General features: G+C 40.7%; 1 protein-coding gene across 8 annotated transcripts in view; it reads left to right on the forward strand.

Annotated features, from left to right (window-relative positions):
• The window catches only part of NALCN (sodium leak channel, non-selective), a 640650-nt gene that overhangs the window by 239060 nt on the left and 380607 nt on the right, over positions 1-20983 (forward strand). For all 8 annotated transcript variants that reach the window (XM_068267982.1, XM_068267985.1, XM_068267987.1 and 5 more), the window contains 2 exons: positions 3388-3474; positions 17652-17783. In XM_068267982.1, coding sequence (XP_068124083.1) covers positions 3388-3474; positions 17652-17783 — 219 coding nt within the window. The remainder of the gene's footprint in view (positions 1-3387; positions 3475-17651; positions 17784-20983) is intronic.

Here is a 20983-nt window from a genome sequence, read left to right on the forward strand (position 1 = left end):
TAGGCTTTGTCACTAAACACAGGGATTGTCTTAGTACCATTGCTAATGCTAGCCTGTTCCTGTGCTCTTAAGTATTTGCCTCTGCCATGCTGTAAAAATGTTTAGTTTATCCATCCAGTAAGAAATATTGTAAATGAAATATTAAAACCAAAAATATGAGAATGGTTCCATACAAATGTAAAACCTATGTAGTCTGCAATCAGCTACAGTGCTTACATTTCATCCCCCAAGCATCAGTTCAAACTTCAAATCAGGCTCTTAGTGGGAGAGTTGGCTATAATGAAAATACTGTGCGGAGGGCTTTGTACCTTTCAGTAATTGCACCGTGCAATCCCTGAAATTAGTAACTAACCCTCAGGGGCTGGGATCACTACAATTTTCTCAGCAGCTCAGGAGGCCGTGGGTTATACGCATTGCAGCATTGCTCTCCTTTCAACACTGCTCCACACACGCAATAGGACAGCTCTGTGATCTGCAGAATGGATGCAGCAGTGTGTTGTGACAATGCTCTGCTAGTGCAACGCAGTGTGCCAGTCAGACAGCACTGTCTATGCACTTTCTGATGACCCTATAATTCGCTTGCTGAGCCGTGTTACTGAAAATATGCTCAGAAACATGGCAGTGTGCTCAGGCACTTGTAGTGTCTTAGCCAAGATTCAAATCTGTGAGTGTAAGGTGAAGGTGCAAACCATATAGCCACCATTCTAAAGTGTTTGGGGAGTGGGGTATCCCTTGAGCCTTGTAGGGAGCAGTAAGGAATGATCCAAAAGTCCAAATTGGTGTGAGTTTTCTACTTCTTTCTTCCAACAGCAGACTCAGTTTCAGCATTTCTTGGATGTAAATCAGCAGTTGATTGTTTACCCTGTCCCTTCTGTAGTACCTATATATGGATTTTCCCAATCACTTTCTTCAGCCACAGAGGTCAAAAGTAATGGAATACTTTTGGACCACAGCATAAATAGTATTACAAAAAATAATGATCTTCAAATCATTAAAGAGAACGTGAAATGAGAGAATACGGATCCTGCCATATTGCTATGACATTAAAAATGCCAGTTGCCTGACCATTTGACTACAGTTTTTTTCTGCAAGATACACTTGCGACATATATGCATCCAGAGTCAGAGTGAGTTTGAGAACACCTGATCTGTATTCTTATTCTAGCTTAGTAACTTTGAGGGCCCTTTTACAATTGCAGGTAATTTCTGTGTTACCCTATATTTCTGCAAGGAGCTGCAAAAGCAATGAGACTTTAACACTTATGGTGGTCAGTTGCAATGTGCCATAAGCATCAGAGCCGACGCAAGGGCAGCAGTATGTTACTGCATGCACCGGGCTTACGGTGCTTGGGATAATGGAAGTCTATGGGAGACACTGTAAGTGCAAACATTGGAGCGTAGCATGCTGGGACTGACGAAAATCCCAGTAATGAACTTCCTTTGCAGCAAGTAGTACATCACTGAGCGGGGGAAGTACCTATGCATATGACCCTGTGGGCGCCATTTTTTTGTGTTGTGGTGGGATACGGCAGGAGCATCGCATTGCACTACAATGCAAAAATCAAGTGTAAAACCGGCCTGAAGGTACTAGTGACAGGGAATATTCGTAAAAACTAGGCAAGTGGTATTTTTAACCGGTTCAGCCTGCAGGTGTTTTCACCTCAAGGATGGAAGAAATTTTCCCCTGTCAGCGCTCCTCCCATTCATTCACCAATAACTTTATCACTACTTATCACACATATATCTTGTTTTGTTCATCACAAATTAAGCTTTTTGTAGGCGATACTTGTGTTTAGTAAGCACTTTATTTTCTATGCATTTTATATGCAAATCCACCCCCCAAAAACAAAAAATACACTATTTCTCCAATTCCATACCCTATAGTTTTAAAACAAGCAATGCTACTATAAATAAAACCCACCCATTTTATTTGCCCATTAGTCCCTGCTATCACAACATTAAAATTATGTTCCTAGCACAATGTATGGCGCCAATATATTATTTGGAAATAAAGGTGTATTTTTTCTGTTTAGAGTTTTTGTTATGTCCCATCAATTGTAAGCCCTTATGTACTAAAATACAGATAATATACCCTCATGACATACATATTAAAAAAAGAAACTATTTATGGATTTTATTTTTTTTTACTATTTGTTTTTTTTTTTAAAACATATTCTTGGTAAATGGGGTGGGGCCTTTGAAAGGGATTGATTATATTATTTTATATAATTTTTTTTATTAAAAATATGTGGTGTGTGTAATATATCTTTTCGCCACCAGATGGTGATAGAAACATTCCCTGGATTACCAGGAAGTGTGTAATTTAGGCTGACCAGATGTCCTCTTTTATCCTGGACAGGTCCTGACAGGTTTTTGAAATGTCCCGGGTGAAGAGAGCCGAACACAGAGCAAGCCAGAAGAGCCAATTGAAGAGACAGAGAGCCGAACACAGCCGAGCAGCCAAGACTCAGTCCAGTGTTTTCCCCAGAGCCTATCAGCTGGGCGGTAGTGTTGTTCGGATCATGAACGATTCGGATCTTTGATCCGGATCTTTTTTGTGAGTCGAATCATCCGGATCATTCATTCATTGTAATGATCCGGATGATTTGACTCACAAATAAGATCCGGATCAAAGATCCGAAACGTTCATGATCCGGACAACACTACCGCGCAGCTGATAGGGTCTGGGGAAAACACTGGACTGGGTCTTGGCTGCTCGGCTGTGTTCGGCTCTCTGTCTCTTCAATCGGCTCTTCTGGCTCGCTCTGTGTTCTTCTCTTCACCCGGGACATTTCAAAAACCTGTCAGGACCTGTCCGGGGAAAAGAGGACATCTGGTCAGCCTAGTGTAATTAATTATTTTTTTTTACATTTTCCTGCACAATCTTTATTATAAATGGACATAGCTACTGAACGGGTTCATGTCCATACATTATACGCACTGCGGTTGATATGGGGAAGCCGTCCTTCCCTTCCCCAACCGCCGACACGGAAAACCACCTGGGGGGCAAAGCCATGGGCCCATACATGCGCGTGCCCCGCCACTCGAACCCTGGATGCGGATACGTGTCCAGATAGACTTGAGCGGCGCCTGATAGGCTAAACTGATTGAAAAACAGTAATTTCCATAACTTCGGGTTTCTATTCAGTAGCATATAGATTTAAGTTATCATGCATTCTTTAAATGTGTTTCAGGAGGTTTTTGCATGTCAACAATTTGCTGTGATGCCTATTGGACTAAAGCACATGTAACACTTGTCAAAGACAGTACCAAAATAATTGCTTCACAAGGGAAAAATTATTATACTGAGGTTATTAATAAAAATATTATTTGCTATTCATTTAATCATGCTCATTAAGACCAGCCTGTCTCATTCTGTTTTATACAGATGTTCCATGAAGATGCAGCTGGAGGTTGGCAATTAGTTGCCGTTGATGTGAATAAGCCCCAAGGGAGAGCTCCAGCGTGTTTGCAGGTAATGCTAATCCTTTTTTTGTAAGATGGACTCAAAATGACTACAGGGTGATTCAATCACACCTGGACTGGTACACTTTTGCAAACAAAAGTTATGGGTGAGTCTTCCTCATGAAGACAATTCCACACATGCCTTTTATAGTTGTTTTTAGCAGATGACTGTTTAAAATGTTGATAAGCTGACATTTTTGACACACTGCTGATACATTTCTCAACTTCTACTGAATGTAGGTAATTGAAGTCTACACCCTGTTTAATGCCTCTTATCCCGGGCGTAGCTTTCAATCACTCACTGCCATGCTGCCCCGTCACTGTGGCGCCGCTGTATCCTGCTCACTCAGCCGTCCTAATAATAGCTGAGCTTTGTGCACTGTTCAAGTGCCAATGAAATTTGCTGACACTGTGATCACTGTGAGCCAATGACAGTGATAACAGCTCGAAATCCAGCAAAAAGGGTCACTAGTCATTAAGGGGCCAGAGACTGTTGGTACAGTGAGGGTTAAGCTTACTATCACTTTCTCAAGTAAAGATATTTATCTTAGAATAACTTAATCCTTAAAGAAATACTGTAGGGGGATTGGGGGAAAATGAGTTGAACTTACCCCGGGCTTCTGATGGTTCCCCGCAGACATCCTGTGCCTGCGCAGCCACTCACCGATGCTCCGGCCCCACCTCCGGGTCACTTCTGGAATTTCAGACCTTAACCACTTGCGGACCCACCCTTTACCCCCCCTTAAGGACCAGCGCTGTGTTGAGTGATCTGTGCTGGGTGGGCTCTGCAGCCCCCAGCACAGATCATGTAGCAGGCAGAGAGATCAGATCACCCCCCTTTTTTCCCCACTAGGGGGATGATGTGCTGGGGGGGTCCGATCTCTCCTGCCTGCATGTTGCTGGCGGGGGGGGCACCTCAAAGCCCCCCTCCGTGGCGAAATTTCCCCCTCCCTCTCCTACCTGCTCCCCCCGGAGATCAGGGCTGCACAGGACGCTATCCGTCCTGTGCAGCCAGTGACAGGACGTCCCCTGTCACATGGCGGCGATCCCCGGCCGCTGATTGGCCGGGGATCGCCGATCTGCCTTACGGCGCTGCTGCGCAGCAGCGCCGTACAATGTAAACAAAGCGGATTATTTCCGCTTGTGTTTACATTTAGCCTGCGAGCCGCCATCGGCGGCCCGCAGGCTATTCACGGAGCCCCCCGCCGTGAATTGACAGGAAGCAGCCGCTCGCGCGAGCGGCTGCTTCCTGATTAATCAGCCTGCAGCTGGCGACGCAATACTGCGTCGCTGGTCCTGCAGCTGCCACTTTGCCAACGCGCGGTATGAGTGCGCGGTTGGCAAGTGGTTAAAGTCTGAAAACCACTGCGCCTGCGTTGCCGTATCCTCGCTCCCGCTGATGTCACCAGGAGTGTACTGCGCAGGTACAGTCCATACTGGGCCTGCGCAATATGCTCCTAGCGACATCAGCGGGAGCAAGGACACCGCAATGCAGGAGCAGTGGTTTTCGGACTTTAAAGTCTGAAATTCCAGAAGTGAACCGGAGGCAGGGCCGGAACATCGGTGAGTGGCTGCGCAGGCACAGGATGTCTGCGGTGGACCATTAGAAGCCCCGGGTAAGTTCAACTCATTTTCCCCCGATGCCCCTACACTATTATTTTAAGAGGTTTCTCAGCCAAGGCAGCAAGTCGGGCAGTCTCTGGACTGCTAGATCACCTTGTCTGAGCATCTGATTCTCATCCTTACACCTCCTAGACGCGCCTTTCCGGTGCGCACCACACAATCATCCATCCTCCCCATAGCAATATAGTGTATTGCAAAGCCTACAGTAGATTTGTTTTAAAAAGACACCTGCTGTTAGATGGCAAGACTCTTCACTGGCTCATATTAGCCAAGGCTGGTGAAATGGTAATGAATTAACAGTCGTGTAGTTTCAGTCATGTTCAAAATCGAGGACAATGTAACAAAACAATTATTATTATTGATTTATAAAAGCCAATATATTCCATTGAGTAATAAAGAAATATGGGGTAAATAATATTACAGACAATGGTATGGGCAAAATGGTGTGTACAAAATACATTGTAAATAAAATATTGATAGTTCTTGGTTACTTCCAAGTTGATACCTGGCACTGGATAAAGCTGGTGAAAGCTTGTTTGGAATACTCTTATAAAACAAAGGTGTGCTAGAAACCAGCAAGTCTGGATGAATGCTTGGCTTATATGGTAATAAAGGACTAATCTACATGGCTCCACCCTCTGTCTTAAAGTGATGCATCATGTATTTGCTTTTTAACAAATGCTGGAAGAAATAACCTGCAATTGTTAAGCTCATCTAAAGGTAAACATTGTTATATGTGTATTAAGCTTACTCTCATACTGTATATAGACTTAGGCACGCATAATTGCAAATCAAAACAGAAGGGAATGGAAAGTGAGCCTATATAACAACTGGGGGATTTAATACAACAAAACAGTAGGCGAACCTACTCAGCGGCTCACTTTCCATGGAGTACACTGTATTAGAAGTGAACGTCTGTGAGATGGCGTAATCTGTGCCTTTGTCATTTCAGCTCTTATGAATTGCTGTTTATATAATGAAAATTGTATACTGCCACCAATTTCGTCAACTCCGAGTTTTTTTTTTAACATGTTTCAGTGCAGAACTAGAGAGAAAGTAACAGTAAAAACGATAGCAATTTATTGAATAATGAGATCCATATGAAAAATCCAGCATTTCGTACAATAATGAATGAGGGATACAATTAGACGTAATCAATGATCACATTGCTTGATAGCTTTTTAACCTGTAATATAGGCAAATGAAGAGTTCCTGATTTATGTGCACTTTTGTTGTTGTTAAGTGCAAAGTCTTTCGTGCTCCCCCGATGTGGTAGAAAGAGAAAAGGTGAAACAGTCAATTTCCTGTTAGACATAATATCGCAATATGTGTTTATCTTTGAAATGGCTTTTAAATAGCGCCCTACGTTGTTCAATTCTCCGTGTGTGCCTGTTCACCAGCTAATCGAAAAGAAAGGATGCATTAATAGAATAACAGTTATTTAAGAGTATTAGGTCTATTGCCAGGAAGCTGGTAAATGCTCAATAAGATCCTATGTAGTGAGAAATTTCTTTTTTGTTGGGAACAGTGCTACCTGCTGTATTAAATGCACGCTCTAAATAGCCAGGCATGAACATAACAGTAACACAGAGCGTGATACTGGAGGCCAACACAGTCAGACTTTCCTTTCTGCCCATAGGAGAATTATGACATTTTTAGAAGTGGATGTAAGCTGCCTTAATAAATAATGAACTTGACTCATGCCTGTCTGTGTTACTGTGTAAGGATTGGGGATTATTTATTATGCAGACAGCCTGTCTACAACTCCTGCGATCTTCTGCATACCTTGATTCTCTTTTATACTAGCCTACCACGATCACAGCAAAGATTTATGACCAGTTAAATATGCATGTATTCATCATAATATAAAAAGCGTGAGATGGATTTGACTTTTACAAATGTTTATCCAAATATCTTTAATATATAATTGACGAAAGCATTAAAGTGGACCTAACCTTAAAGTAACCCTGTAGTGAGAGGGATATGAAGGCTGCCATACTTTATTTTCACTTTTTGATCATGTTATTTACAAGTCACTTTTCCAACTGTACAGCTGGTTCCCTGCCTCTAAGGCTGGCTTCAGGCCTCTTTTTGCTCTTTTACACCAAAAATCGCAATCGCAAATGTATTTTGTAATTTTCTCTATGTATCTCCTCAATTGAAATGCAGAAAAAAATGCAGCAGAACTACGATTGCCTTTTTTGAAAATCAGAAACGATTCATTATGAATGCATTCCCGTGATTCCAATTGTAACTTCATTGTTCTTGCGTTTGGAAAATTCCAAGCCCTTTCAAAACTAAAATGGAACACAGCCAGTGTGAAAGGGCCCGTCATTCCAAATTGCAATTCTGACGCGATTTTACATGCAATTCCTATTTTTGATGTGATTTTTTTTAAAAAGTCTTGCATGATATGATTTTTTTTTGTTTGTGTGTTTTCTCCTTGTATTCCTATCATCTAGTAAGAAACGCAAATCAAAATCAGATATCAGAATTGTGCTTTTCAGTGGTCAGTAGCACAACAATCATGTTAAAACAGTGGCGTAGCTATGGAGCTATGTTACCCGGTGCAAGTTTTTTCATTGCCTCTTGATATGGCGCAACAAAACCTGGTCATCCACAGTATTAGCGGTGCAAGAAGGGGAATGGGAACAGCTTGTTAATGATTACTACTATTCAAAATATCTATAGAAGTGATTATTACCACCACAGGACCAATAAAAAGCTAATACTTTAGTTGAGGAAGGGCCCCACGGGGCCCCTCTGGCCCAAGGGCCCCGATGCGGTCGCTACCTCTACAACCCCTACTGCTACGCCACTGTGTTAAAATGAGTGTGAACTGCAATGGAGACGGGACGTGGACTTTAATACAAAGTCTGCATGCAGCGAGGATAACACAGTCGCAGTACTGTGAACAGGCTCGTAGAACTGACATTGACATTCAAAAAAATTTTGCAACGCAACTGAGCACTGTGAACTAGCCCTAATACTTTCAGCCACTGACTCAGAACAATTATAAGCCTAGATTCACAGTGGTCAGTTGCATAAAACGCACATGTTATAATGCGCTAAAATGAGCGTGAATGGCAATGGAAACTGGACATAGACTTTAATGCAAAGTTTGCATGTAGCATGACGTGTTCAGTCATGACACTTTACTGTGAACAGGCCCATAGAATTGTTTGGGCAGTGAGTTGACATGAAGAATTATTCTGCAACGCAACTGAGCACTGTGAACCTACCCTAAGGCTGGATTCACAGTGGTCAGTTGAATAACGTAGGTGTTAAAATGTGTGTGAACTGCAACTGAGACTGGACATAGACTTAAATGCAAAGCATGTATGCAGCAAGCTAGAATAATGCAACCCATTACTGTGAACAGCCCCATAGAATTGTATGGGCTGTGAGTTGACATGCAGAATTTTTCTGCAACGCAACTGAGCACTGTGAACCTAGCCTAAAGATCAGATGCTCTGATTAAAGTCTGACCATATTAAACAAATGTTTGTGTGATTCAGATACTACTGTAAGAGCCAAAAAGATCGGGAGGACAGCCAGGCAATTGCCATTGTTTAAAAGGAAATAAATATGGTAGTCTCCATATCCCTCTCAGTCCAGGTTTTTTTTAAATTAACTAAAGATCTTGGGTTTCTTGCACTCAAGCAATGGTTCTATGACACACGGAGAAAAAGAGGCGTAATGTGGGACTGATGGTGAAATGGATATAGAGATTAATGGAGGTTTTTGCACCTGATCAGGAAAACATATACATGCTTCTGCATTGTCAGTGAGCCAGTCACTATTCTTGGCTTCCCTTAACCTCCCTGGCGTTATGATTATTTCCAGATTTAGGGTGTAAAACCTGTGCAATTTTTTCACAAGCTTTTAGACCCTAAAAACAAGAAGAAAAACATACCACAGAGAGATCTGCTGCAGCTCCTGCATCTAACTCACTCAGGCACGGGATTAACAATCTGAGCTGTGGATTTCTGTCCCGAGCCTAACTCAGGAGGTTAAAGCAAACCTGTAGTGGGAAAAGGGAAAGTTAGATACTTTTATCAGTAATTGGAAGCCACTGGATGGTCTATATAGAGCCAACAGAGTCCCTCTTCATCTTCTGTCCATGCTTCCAGCCATGAGCAAAGTCATCTGGACAGGGGATGCATGCAGGTAGGTGCATGCCCAGTAGAATGAAGCTGTGGGAGCCTTTTTTCCTCAATACACGAGCGCTTCATTTTACTGACACACAACACACCTATTCAACAAGCTTTTTTGGAATAGGTTTAGAAGGACTCTGTGCTGAAATGGTCAGCTGTAGGATGACCATCCAGAGGCTTTTCACCATTGAAGTATCTCTGAAGCACTCTAGTAAAGACCAGTGGCCACTTAGATTTTGAAGAGTCTTCACCAGCCACCTATGCCAGGGGTCAACAGGTAAACTACAGCCTAGGCTGATGATTAGCCAGCATGTGAGCAAGGCTTAAGGCACGGTGGTTGGCTTCATTTAAGAGATTACGTTTATGCAAACTTTTTACGTGATTTTCCAACATTTTGCAAATATCCCAAATACCAAATCCATTACCCCGGTAAAAAGAATCTGAGACTGACACACCTTTCTAGTATTAATGGCCATACTATTGTGGTGTATATGTCACTGACTGCTGCCTGACACTTGTAACTGCCATTTTAAAATATAAAAAATCCTAAACTAATAGACAAAATAAAAACATAAAAATATATATGTTTTAAAGTGTACCCGAGGCAACGTGTGACCTGATGAGATAAACATATGTATGTACAGTACAAAACATATTTATAACCAGCCTTTTTACTTTTATTTTGCTGCTTGAAAGAGGTAGTTTCTAGGCATGGAAGTGACAGCTTCTGTCTTGTCAGGAGCTTGTCGGGAATATAGTAAACATCACTGATAAGCAAATTACAGCTACAAAAGTTTTCATGGCAGAATACAACTTCTGAGGGCAGGGAGAGATAAAATACATGAAGTAGTGACCTTTTTCTAACTCTGGGACACTTAATAGGCTGCCACTGATTAGAGACAGTAAAACATTCAACCTACATTATAAATGTTTAAATATAAAAAAAAACCTGGGATACTTTAAAAAGGTCATTTTTAGGAGTAGGAGGATAAGTATAATTTCTTAGCTAATCGGTTTATTTTCACCTTGGGTTCACTTTATGTCATTCCATCTAATTGATGGGAAATATGCAGGTTACAAATGGAACACAAAAATGCTAATCTTCATTGTACTTATTAAAGAATTCTGAAAATAATAAGAGAGGAACTGGTAAGACAAAATAATACTGGTGGAACTGTGGTCAAAAAAACAAAAAAATTATACTAATGTACACATTTATTAGTGTTTATGACCTTAAGGATAGAATCATTAATATCAATTAAAAAGGAAGAGAACACCTGCTACGATATTATGTTCAGGATGGGGAAATGCTAATTAGCATTCAGACTAGCAACATGAAAACATCCAGGTATATGGTGACAAATGGCATCTTTGAAAACGTAGTTTTAACTTCCAGTTTCCAAGCCTGCTAAGTATGCATTAAATTATGATAAATACAGCCTTTTTTAATGCAGATTCACTAACTAATTTTGCAAGAATGATTTTGTGGAGCCTGATTGTGATAATAGAAGGGGAGAGAAGGCAAAAGGGGGAAACTGTTAGTGAGTTGTAATATGGATCAATGCAAAGGTATGAACATTCTGTGATGCCCAGCAACGACAGGCAGGATATCAAGTCATGAATCAGTCCACATGTCAGCAGGAGCAGACAGCATTTCACAGTTTATAAGAGGAACTCTGCTATGCCTAATGGTGGAATGTTTAATTAAACTTAGCAGAGTGAGTGGGACACTTAACTAAAAACAAGTGCCTAGATCCTGTATGGTAACTCCAGGACAGAGGTATCCAGAAATTCAGGATTGTGAGCTCCCTTGAAAGCCAGAATACTGGATGTCCAAATCATATGAACTGAGCCTAACATAACCTAAACACACAAGCTAGATAAATGTTACATATAAACTATTCCCACCTAATGACCAATATCTGGTTATATGTGCAATCCAGTCATCTGCACCACTTTACAGACTGGAGGGCCCTTATTCCCTAAGTTTTCTCCTAAGAAATAATGTTTCCCCCTGTTCTTCTGTTTGAATTAACTTTTTAGCACTCTGCAATTGAAAAAGTACCAAAAAGTAGGTAAAAAAATACTGTGAGTATTTTCTTGCTTGCTAGTAGCTTGAAATGCATTTTACGGAGAATGTTTGAAAATATCACTTAGGAGAAAAAGTGAATTGAATAAGGGCCAAGATGTTTATTCATAGTTCATGTGGAGAAGGTGCAGGGGCTTCATTGCTCCAACATTTTTTTGCAATCTACAATATATTTGCACATGAGAGAACAAAAATTGCCTGAATGGATCCACCAGTATACATCATGGCTTATATGCAATGAAAGTTTTCTCCTGATTTTGTACCTAGAGCAGAGCCGCCTTCAGAAATTTGTTGGCCCCGTACCGACAAACCTACTTGCCCATTTCACCCCCCCCTCTCCCCCAAAAAAGGGTTTCCCCATAAAAGAAACATGATGTCAGTGCATACAAACATTTTAATGATATGGTAGGACATTTAACTAGGACTATGGTAAGATTAGATTGTGAGCTCCTCTGAGGACAGTCAGTCATGTGAATATGTACTCTGTAAAGTACTGAATAATGTATGTGCTATATAAATAAACAATAATAATAATAATAATAATAATATGGTAGGACATTAGACTATGACTATGGTAGGATTAGATTGCGAGCTCCTCTGAGGACAGTTAGTGACATGACTATGTATTCTGTAAAGTACTGCAGAAGATATCAGTGCTGTATAAATACATAATAATAATATGGTAGGGCATTAGATTATGACTGTGCTTTATAAATACTTATAATAATTAGAGTGACACGCTAATGGAATTCTTTTAGAGATGGATGGGTGGGGGAGAGGGGAATGGGGTACACCGTTTGTGTGTTTGCGTATGGAATTTCTTACCTCTGAAGCTGAGACAGTTAGGTTTTCCTTTTCACAATGCATGAGCCTGGAAACAGTTAAACGTATCTTGAGGTTGGATTCACAGTGGTCAGTTGCATAACGCACAAGTTAAAATGAGTGTGAACCGAAATGGACATTGGACATAGACTTTAGTGCAAAGCCTGCAATCAGCGAGTTAGAATAACACGATCAATTATTGTGAACAAGTCCATAGAATAGTATGGGTAGTAAGTTGACAAGCAGATTTTTTCTGCAATGCAACTGAGCACTGTGAACCTAGCTTGAAGATGAGGGGAAATTAGGCTGGCTCTTCTCTCTAAAACACACTGGTCCATATGCAATTCACTTTTTCTCCTGTCTTTTCTCCTAAGTGATCTTTTCACAACTTATTAATATAAACCAGCAGCCAGCAAGAAAATACTCAGAATAATTCTGATAGTATTTTTTTCACCCACACCTTTTCAATTGCAAAGTGCTGAAAAGTTATTTTAAAGAGAAGATGAAAAAATTATTTCCTAGGAGATAACTCAAAAGAAAATGTGAATTGCATATGGGCCACAGTGCATTTCTTTCTTATTTTTTTGTGTCTTGAGGAAGTTTACAGGTCGACTTTAACAATCTTAGGGATAAGGCCATTTATATGAGATAGGAACCTACAGAGATCTGCAGGAGTACTACTCCCTCTACCCAGACAAAACGAATATTTACACATACTGTATATCACAACCTCACCATCATCCAACATGTTTCGCCCCATTAGGAACTGGGTCTTCGTCGGGGGTACATATCAAATTGCAGCAGTACAAATAAAAGTGCTATACAAGGCGATGCATTAACAATCACAGTATCATAGCCTTATGGCTATCTTATCAGAAATCTTTCCAATACAAAGACAAGCAGCTGTGAAACAGATATTGTAGTCTTTCCAGTACTAAACAAAACTTTGAAAGGTTGAAAATGGAGTTGGACTTTAAATTGCAGTTCTACAAATATACAAATAAATTTTGCAGCAAACAAGCTTCAGCTCACAAAAGTTTCACATTACAACATTTGCAGATTGTCACACTTGACAAAGCATTGCTGAAAAAATTAGGATGCATTTCAAAATATTTGAATGTCAAGTCACCCTAGCGGGAATTCCACACGAAGAAACTACATAAACTTTATATGCAAAGACTTCACACGTACTGTAGCAAACAACAACTTTTTTTCACATATCAGAGGACAGCTTGACTGGAGTTATTTATCATCAGTAGTATACAGTACTCCTGAATTTCCAGAATCTGTTTTTTCTTTCCTTTTTTTCCCTTTTTTTGTAAGACTACTGTATAGTTCACTAGGGGATATTTTTAAGTAAAGGTACCATTAACAAAATCACTATATTGACTTACTTAGCGTACACTTCATCTGACTAAAACTGGCATTTCCTGTAATGGTTAATAGTCTCTGTTAAAGAGGAACTGTGCTAAACATAACTTAAAGAATAAACTGGCTTATTTTATACAATAAGCAGTGGCTGAATGGAGTAATGGTTAGGGGCTCTGCCTCTGACACAGGAGACCTGGGTTCGAATCTCGGCTCTGCCTGTTCAGTAAGCCAGCACCTATTCAGTAGGAGACCTTTGGCAAGTCTCCCTAACACTGCTACTGCCTATAGAGCGCGTCCTAGTGGCTGCAGCTCTGGTGCTTTGAGTCCGCCAGGAGAAAAGAGCGATATAAGTGTTCTGTGTTTGTTTGATTTGTAAATTATGTAGTTAGTTTTTGCCCGTTGTAAAATCTTACATCACTACCCTGATTTACATTCAACCAAAGAAAAGACATCCATTTAGCATACAGGAACGGACTCTGTAGCACTGTTGTATTTACATATGTCAGTTCAAGCAGTGTTTTGGGTATCAGGCAAATTGGGCGCATGCGGCTCCTGGACAAATCAGGCTACGCTATTGACCTGCATAGGAAATGGCAAGCTGGCACTAAAGGGGAAAATCGGACGCTCAGTGCGCCTGACATTCAGCATTTTTTGCTGCCTTTTTTATGTGTTTTTTTTTTTTTTTTGCTGTGGTTTAGCGTTTATGTTGGCAGTGTAGGCCTCAGGAAGGTGGCTTATGTGTGTGTGTGGGGAGGGGTGGGTTGGGGGTTAGGCATCAGTAAGGGTGTTTGTGCGGTGGGAGGGTTAAGGGTTAGGCGTTAGTAAGGGTGTTTGTGCAGGGGGAGGGTTAAGGGTTTGACGTCAGTAAGGGTGTTTGTGCGGTGGAGGCGCCAGGAAGGGTGTTTGTGCGATGGTGGGTTTACGGATTGGTCATTCGGAACAGGTTATTTGCGGGGGGAGGTTTAGGCTTCAGAAAGGTTGTTTGTGTGTGTGTGAGAGGGGGCTGTTAAGGGTTAGATGTCAGGAGTAGAGAGTTCTGTGTGAGAGCGGGGTTAGGTTCAGCTATAGTAAAAGATTTTCAGATATTTTACTATTGTAAACTGAAGCTGTAAATAGTAGACTATTGGTAAATGTGCCTATATTTTACTATATAATATATACTTATATAATTGTGTATACATGATTTAGTCAGTGTTTGCTCATTGTAAAATCTTTCCTCTCCCCGATTTACATTTTGACATTTATCACATGGTGACAGTTTTACAGCTGGCTGGTGATGTCACTGGAAGGAGATGCTGCTTGCTTTTTTGACAGTTGGCAACAGCTGTTGTTTCCCACATTGCAACAAGGCTCCCACAGTGTGATGTCAGTACCTCAGTGCTGTGAGGTGCTGACATCACACTTTGGAAGGGGTTTCACCACAATATCAGCCATACAGAGGCTCCTGATGATCCCTTTGAGAAAAGGAATATATTTTTCATGGGAAAAAGCGGTATCAGCTACTGATTGGGATGAAGTTCAATTCTTGGTTATGGTTTTACTTTAACTATATTGTTGTGCTGTCACCCTATGTATCTGGTGTGTTTGGATGATTATTTATTTGTATGTTATTTCAGCATTGGTTACAGCATCTGCTCCTGCTGTCAATTTTGATTTTAATTGATTTTAATTTAAGAATATGTCCTCAATAAAATAAAATATTTTGCCTTTTTTTTTTACAACTTGAGTTGGAGTATCTACATGGATCTCTTTTCTTTAGTGTAATGTTTTGACTCTATTCCATGGCAACCTGTCAGGTGCTTTGGTTCTCTATTTTTTTGTACATCACTCTGATGCATTCTTAAATGTATTGCCAGTGGTGGCAAGGTTAAACCATTTACCCTTTATCTAAGGATCGAAGAGTCTGATTTATCAATGTCTCTGGCCCCCTGCCTTTCGTGTCCCCACCTCTCACTCTAGATTGTAAGCCTTTGGGCATGGTCCTCCTCCTTATGTCTCCTACTTGATCACCTACCTCCATATCCGTACACCCATTCTATGAATCTGAGTGAACTCGACTTTCCTAATCTCCATGCTTCCATCCAGTGACTAAGCATTACCTTGTACTCACACTGTGCTGCATGTTTTGGTTTGCAAGTATTCATGTATTGTCTTACTGCTGTATGTCACCCCTAAATACTGTCTGTAACCTTAACTAATATACAGCGCTGCGTAATATGTTGGCACTTTATAAATAAAATAAATAAATGAATAAATAAAATGTCACCCAATGTATATCTCAGACAAAATTCTGATCCCAAGTTTACTGGGGGAACCAAACCAAATGTGGAACTCACCTTGTTAAATAAAGTAACTTACTATCTAGCAATGGCTGAGGTGATCACCAGTATTCAATTATTAGGGCAATGGTTTATAAAACATCTCGGCAAACCTAAATAATTATTATATCATTTTTTATGGTTAAAAAGCACATCCTCCCAGTGCTCTCTGAACATCTTATCCTTCATAGTATTTGTAAATAAAGTGGAGCCCTGTATCATCCTGCTTGGCTTTTAACCACTGGGGATACCTTGCAAAGGGCAGCAGCAACACTACTTGCAAAACACCCTTTTCCCAAGGTGGAAAAGAACAGGTGGTTCTTCCACACCTCCATTTGACAAAAAATGGAGGTGTTGGGTTATCCAAAGAGGGAAATTATGTTACTATCTGCTCTATAAGTTATCTAAGGCAAGTTACACATAATTAAGGTTCCATGTGATCTCATTTTTAACCAGTAGTGAACATGAAAATGTTTTAAGTGATCTACATTAGCAGGCATTTTCCTCTGTTGATTACTATATACACAACAATGGAGCAGTGAATATCATCTTATTTTGAAGGCAATGTGGCTTATTTAGAAGTGTTAATGTGTATGTGCACTTTTTCATACAATATGCAGTGTTCTCCCCAGATTTTTTTTCCAGCCGGGTGGCATAAAAAAGTAGCCGGTGGGGCACGATGGGGTGAATGTAGGGCTGGCACAACTCTGCTTACAGCATAGAAGAATTATCGGAAGGCAAGCCACTCACAGCCGGGTGCTCCCCAAAATTAGCCAGGTGGAGTACCTGGCTAAAAGAGCCTGGAGAGAACACTGCAATATGGAAGTAAAGGGTTCTTTATTTCCCTTTGCAACTTAAAGGGACACTCAGGGCTGCAAAAAAAAATGAGTTTTACTCACCCGGGGCTTCCACCAGCCCCCTGCAGCTGTCCAGTGCCCACAATGTCTCTCTCTGATCCTCCTGTACCCTGGCAGATACTTCTGGTTTCGGCGACAGGCTGGGAACGCGAGTGATTCTTCGCGTTCCTGGCCGCAATAGCAGTAAAGAGGGTGCTATTGCGGCCAGAAACGCGAAGGATCACTCGCGTTCCCATCCTGTCAGCACCTGTTGCCGAAACCGGAAGTGGCTGCCGGCAGGGACAGGGGGATCGTCGGAGGGAGACGGCGTGGGCACCGGGCAGCTGCAGGGGGCTGGTGGAAGCCCCAGGTGAGTAAAACTAATTTTTTTATGCAGCCTTAAGTGACCCTTTAATATACCTACCAACTATAGCAAACTATAACAAATATGTCAAAGTAAACACATGGAAACTTGTTTTTAGATACTTGTAAAAATAAATAAATAAATACAGGCTTCTCTAAGCATGTGGCTTAAGAACAAGTGTAAGTATTGGCATCCATGCCTTGTAATTAGTATATTACTCTAGAAAGCCAGGCATGACAGATAATACTTTGCTACAGCCTTTGTGGAATTAAGAATGCTTTTACTCTAAGTAAATGATAAATTCACATCCCCATATACAGGATCCATCTAATTCGCTTTTCCATTAAACCTGTCCTGCCCTCTTAAACAAGAATGCTTGATGTACAGTTAAAAGCCATGCTGATTGCAATTTGTTTGAATGCCATGTAGCATTTGTAAAATTACTGCTTACATATTTATAACAAGAAATATCTATTCATTTTTTTGAAACAGCAACAGAATGAGGTATTTCTGCTGTGAATAGGATAATTATTGGAAAATGGTGATCATGAACTGTAGCTCTGAGTAATCTCTGTGTCTTATGTTCTCTGTATTTGCCCATGAACAGAAAATGATGAGATCCTCCATCTTCCACATGTTCATACTAAGCATGGTTGCCGTGGATGTAATTGTAGCTGCCAGCAACTACTATAAAGGAGAAACCTTTAAAATACAATATGATGAGTTCTATCTTGCCGAGGTGGGTACACAAATTGCCATTTCAAGTGGTTAGGTAGTTACCGTCAACATGCTATAAATTATTCCCAGAAGATCGCAAAAAGTAAGAAAAAAAATATTCCTGTGTTCAATGCTTTTGTCTGACAGTGAATAAAGGCTGTCAGCCAATAATCCGGAAGCTAGTCTCCTGAAAGAAAATGTCAGTGGTAATGAGCTGATGCTTGAGTAGAACCTCTGTAGGCAATCCATAATGGTTGCTAAGCTGCTTATTATCATCAAGAGTGCAACCGACAGGAACACTTATATAACATTCCTCAAACCTTAAATGGCACATCGTGTAAGAACATGGTTATATTAAATATAATTAGTGGAAAACCTCATTTTATGTCCTAATTTTATTCAAAGATGTGTCACCACAGATGAGCTTTATAATTCAACAGAGCATGATTTGCATTGACTTAAAACTGAACCATATCAACTAGTAGCTGTTGGTTTATTGATCAGCTGTCGGCTAATTGATTTGCAGATACTGGGTGTAATTCGCTCAGTTTCAAATCAGATTGAATATTAGCCAATTTAAAGCTCATCTCTGATCTCCACATAAGGATGTCATGGATTAAAATGTTCTGATTTTGACTTGGATAATTTCCTACGTAAAATATATTTAGCTTTCATTTCAGTGCCGTAACAGAGGTGTTTATTACCAGCATAGCACCAATGAAAAGCTAATAAAATGGATTAAGGAGGGTCTCTAGTGATCCTCTCTAGTCCACGGGCCCTGGTGCATTCGCAGCCTCTACATCCCCTTTTGCTACGCCACTGCATTTAAATCAAAAGTTGCGTGTACATGTATTTTCTTTTAGGAGACACACATTGAAATAATGCAAATACATTTTTTTAATGTCATGTTTAGATCTTCTTATGACTTGGGAGGTTAAAACGTGGCTCTTAGACTGGTGTGATTGTATAACTATTTTCTGCTACATTTATTGCATACCTCCAACAAATAGATTTAAAAGAAATGCAGCAGATTGTCTTTCTATTATTAAAAGTAAAATACAACAATTTGGCTAGTTTACTTGACTGACAGAAAAAGTCCAGCACCCTGGTAATCTGGCATACAAGCCCCATAAGGCATTATTGGCCACTTTATCAAGGGTAGAATTACACCCCATTTCATGTGCCCCAGGGCATCAGAAGTACTGCAGGGGTTGGGGTAAATTTGTCTGCTTACCGAGTACAAGAATTACTGAAAATTCAAATGCAAGCAAAGAGTGTCAGCTAAAAGGAAAAGTGCATTTTTTAAGTAAATAATGCAAGCTGTCACTAATGGTGCCCATACACGTTACCATTTTTTATTTTTTTTTCGATTAGATAAATTTGCTGAATTATCCCGTTAGATCGAAAAAATCGCATACTTGTTTTCAAGGTAACACACACAAACGTTCGATTAGGCTGAAAATCCGGGGAAAATAATCGAATATGCTGAAAATTCAAATTGAGAAAAAAGACCAAGAGAAAAAATAAAGTATTCGATCTAATGGTTTATTCGATCGGAAGTGACTTTTTTTTTCAACCGGAATCTCTTTTTTTCAGCTCAAGCTTTATTTTACCTCATGTTTTTACCTTATGTTGTGACACCCAACATTAACAGTAATGAAAAATATGTTTTCCTTCAGTACAAACATGCCTGTACTGTAGCCATCTTCTACATCCCCCACCCTACCCCAATGCTTAAACCTAACTGACCCGCCCCACTGCCTAACCCTAACCGACACACCCCACCCCTGCAAATTCCGACAATATTTAGCACTGATGGTAACCCTGCCTTCCACTAGTCCTCCCTCTACAGATGCCTAACCCTAACCGCCCCCCATGCCTAATCAGACTGAACCTCCCAATGCATAACCCTAACCATCCCCCTCAATGCTTTCCCCGCTGATATCCACTCCCCTTTCACTGCTAAATGCTCCCTTTACTATTTATCGGGCCTCAGCAGCATAATCCCAATATTTTTATAAGCAACCACAAGTTACCCCCAAGTGCTGCTATAGCTGCAATTCACGTTGCAATATATGAAGTGCCCATTTTACCTGCCTGGCTGTACCTTCCTTTACACATGCCAACATTCTTTCCCCCAGTAGATCCAGGCAGGCAGTAGGATCTGACCAGCAACAATATCATAATCAGGTAGGCTACTCTCACTCTCAGGATTGCAAACATTGTCATAAAGTAACTGCAGAGGATATAGACTGCTTATATTGGTGACCATAGAAAAAGCTGTATTTTCTGCACTTGTTCCTTCACCTTTCACTGCTGCTCTTGAGGATTTCTCAGGCCCTGCTGGGCTGATTTGCATAATTTTTTTTGCAACACGCAGCTAGCACTTTGCTAGCTGCGTGTGCACTCCGATCGCCACCTTTCCACGCCGATTAGCCGCCGCTCGCCGCGCCGCCCCCCCAGACCCCGTGCGCTGCCTGGCCAATCAGTGCCAGGCAGCGCTGAGTGATGGATCGGGACTCCCAATGATGTCACCATGTCGGTGACGTCATCCTGCCCATCGTCATGGCGACGGTGGAAGCCCTCCAGGAAATCCCGTTCTTTGAACAGGATTTCCTGATCGAAGCGGGTGGGGAATGCCGCTGCACAGCGGCTATCATGTAGCGAGTAGAGTTGAGCTGAAATTTTCGTAATTTCGCATTACTATAATTACGCATGCGAAATTTGCGATTACGATGCGAAATTAGCGTAGCGAAATTGCCATTAAAATCGTAATTGAAAATACCGTAAGCGTAATTTTCAACGCGAAATTTCGCGTTTCGTTCATGCCGTAATTTCGCATTAAACGCTACCGTAATTTCGCGTTAAACCGTAACGCTCCGTATAATATAAAAAAGCTGCCGACTTTAAGGGTTAATAGCAAAGCCCCCTTAAATGCTAAGAGCCTCAAATTTGGAGAATATATTAAGGAGATCAGGAGGAATAAGAGGAAAAAATTTTTTTTCAAAAAGACCTTATAGTTTTTGAGAAAATCGATGTTAAAGTTTCAAAGTAAAAATGTATACATTTAAAAACCCGCCGACTTTAACGGTTAATAGCAAAGCCTGCTTAAAGTTTAGGAACACCAAATTCCTAGGGTATATTAAGGGGATCAGTGGGAATAAGAGGAAAAAATTTTTTTTCAAAAAGACCTTATAGTTTTTGAGAAAATCGATTTTTAAG

The sequence above is a fragment of the Hyperolius riggenbachi genome, chromosome 2, assembly GCF_040937935.1.
Source record: "Hyperolius riggenbachi isolate aHypRig1 chromosome 2, aHypRig1.pri, whole genome shotgun sequence".
Taxonomy (NCBI): Eukaryota; Metazoa; Chordata; class Amphibia; order Anura; family Hyperoliidae; genus Hyperolius; species Hyperolius riggenbachi.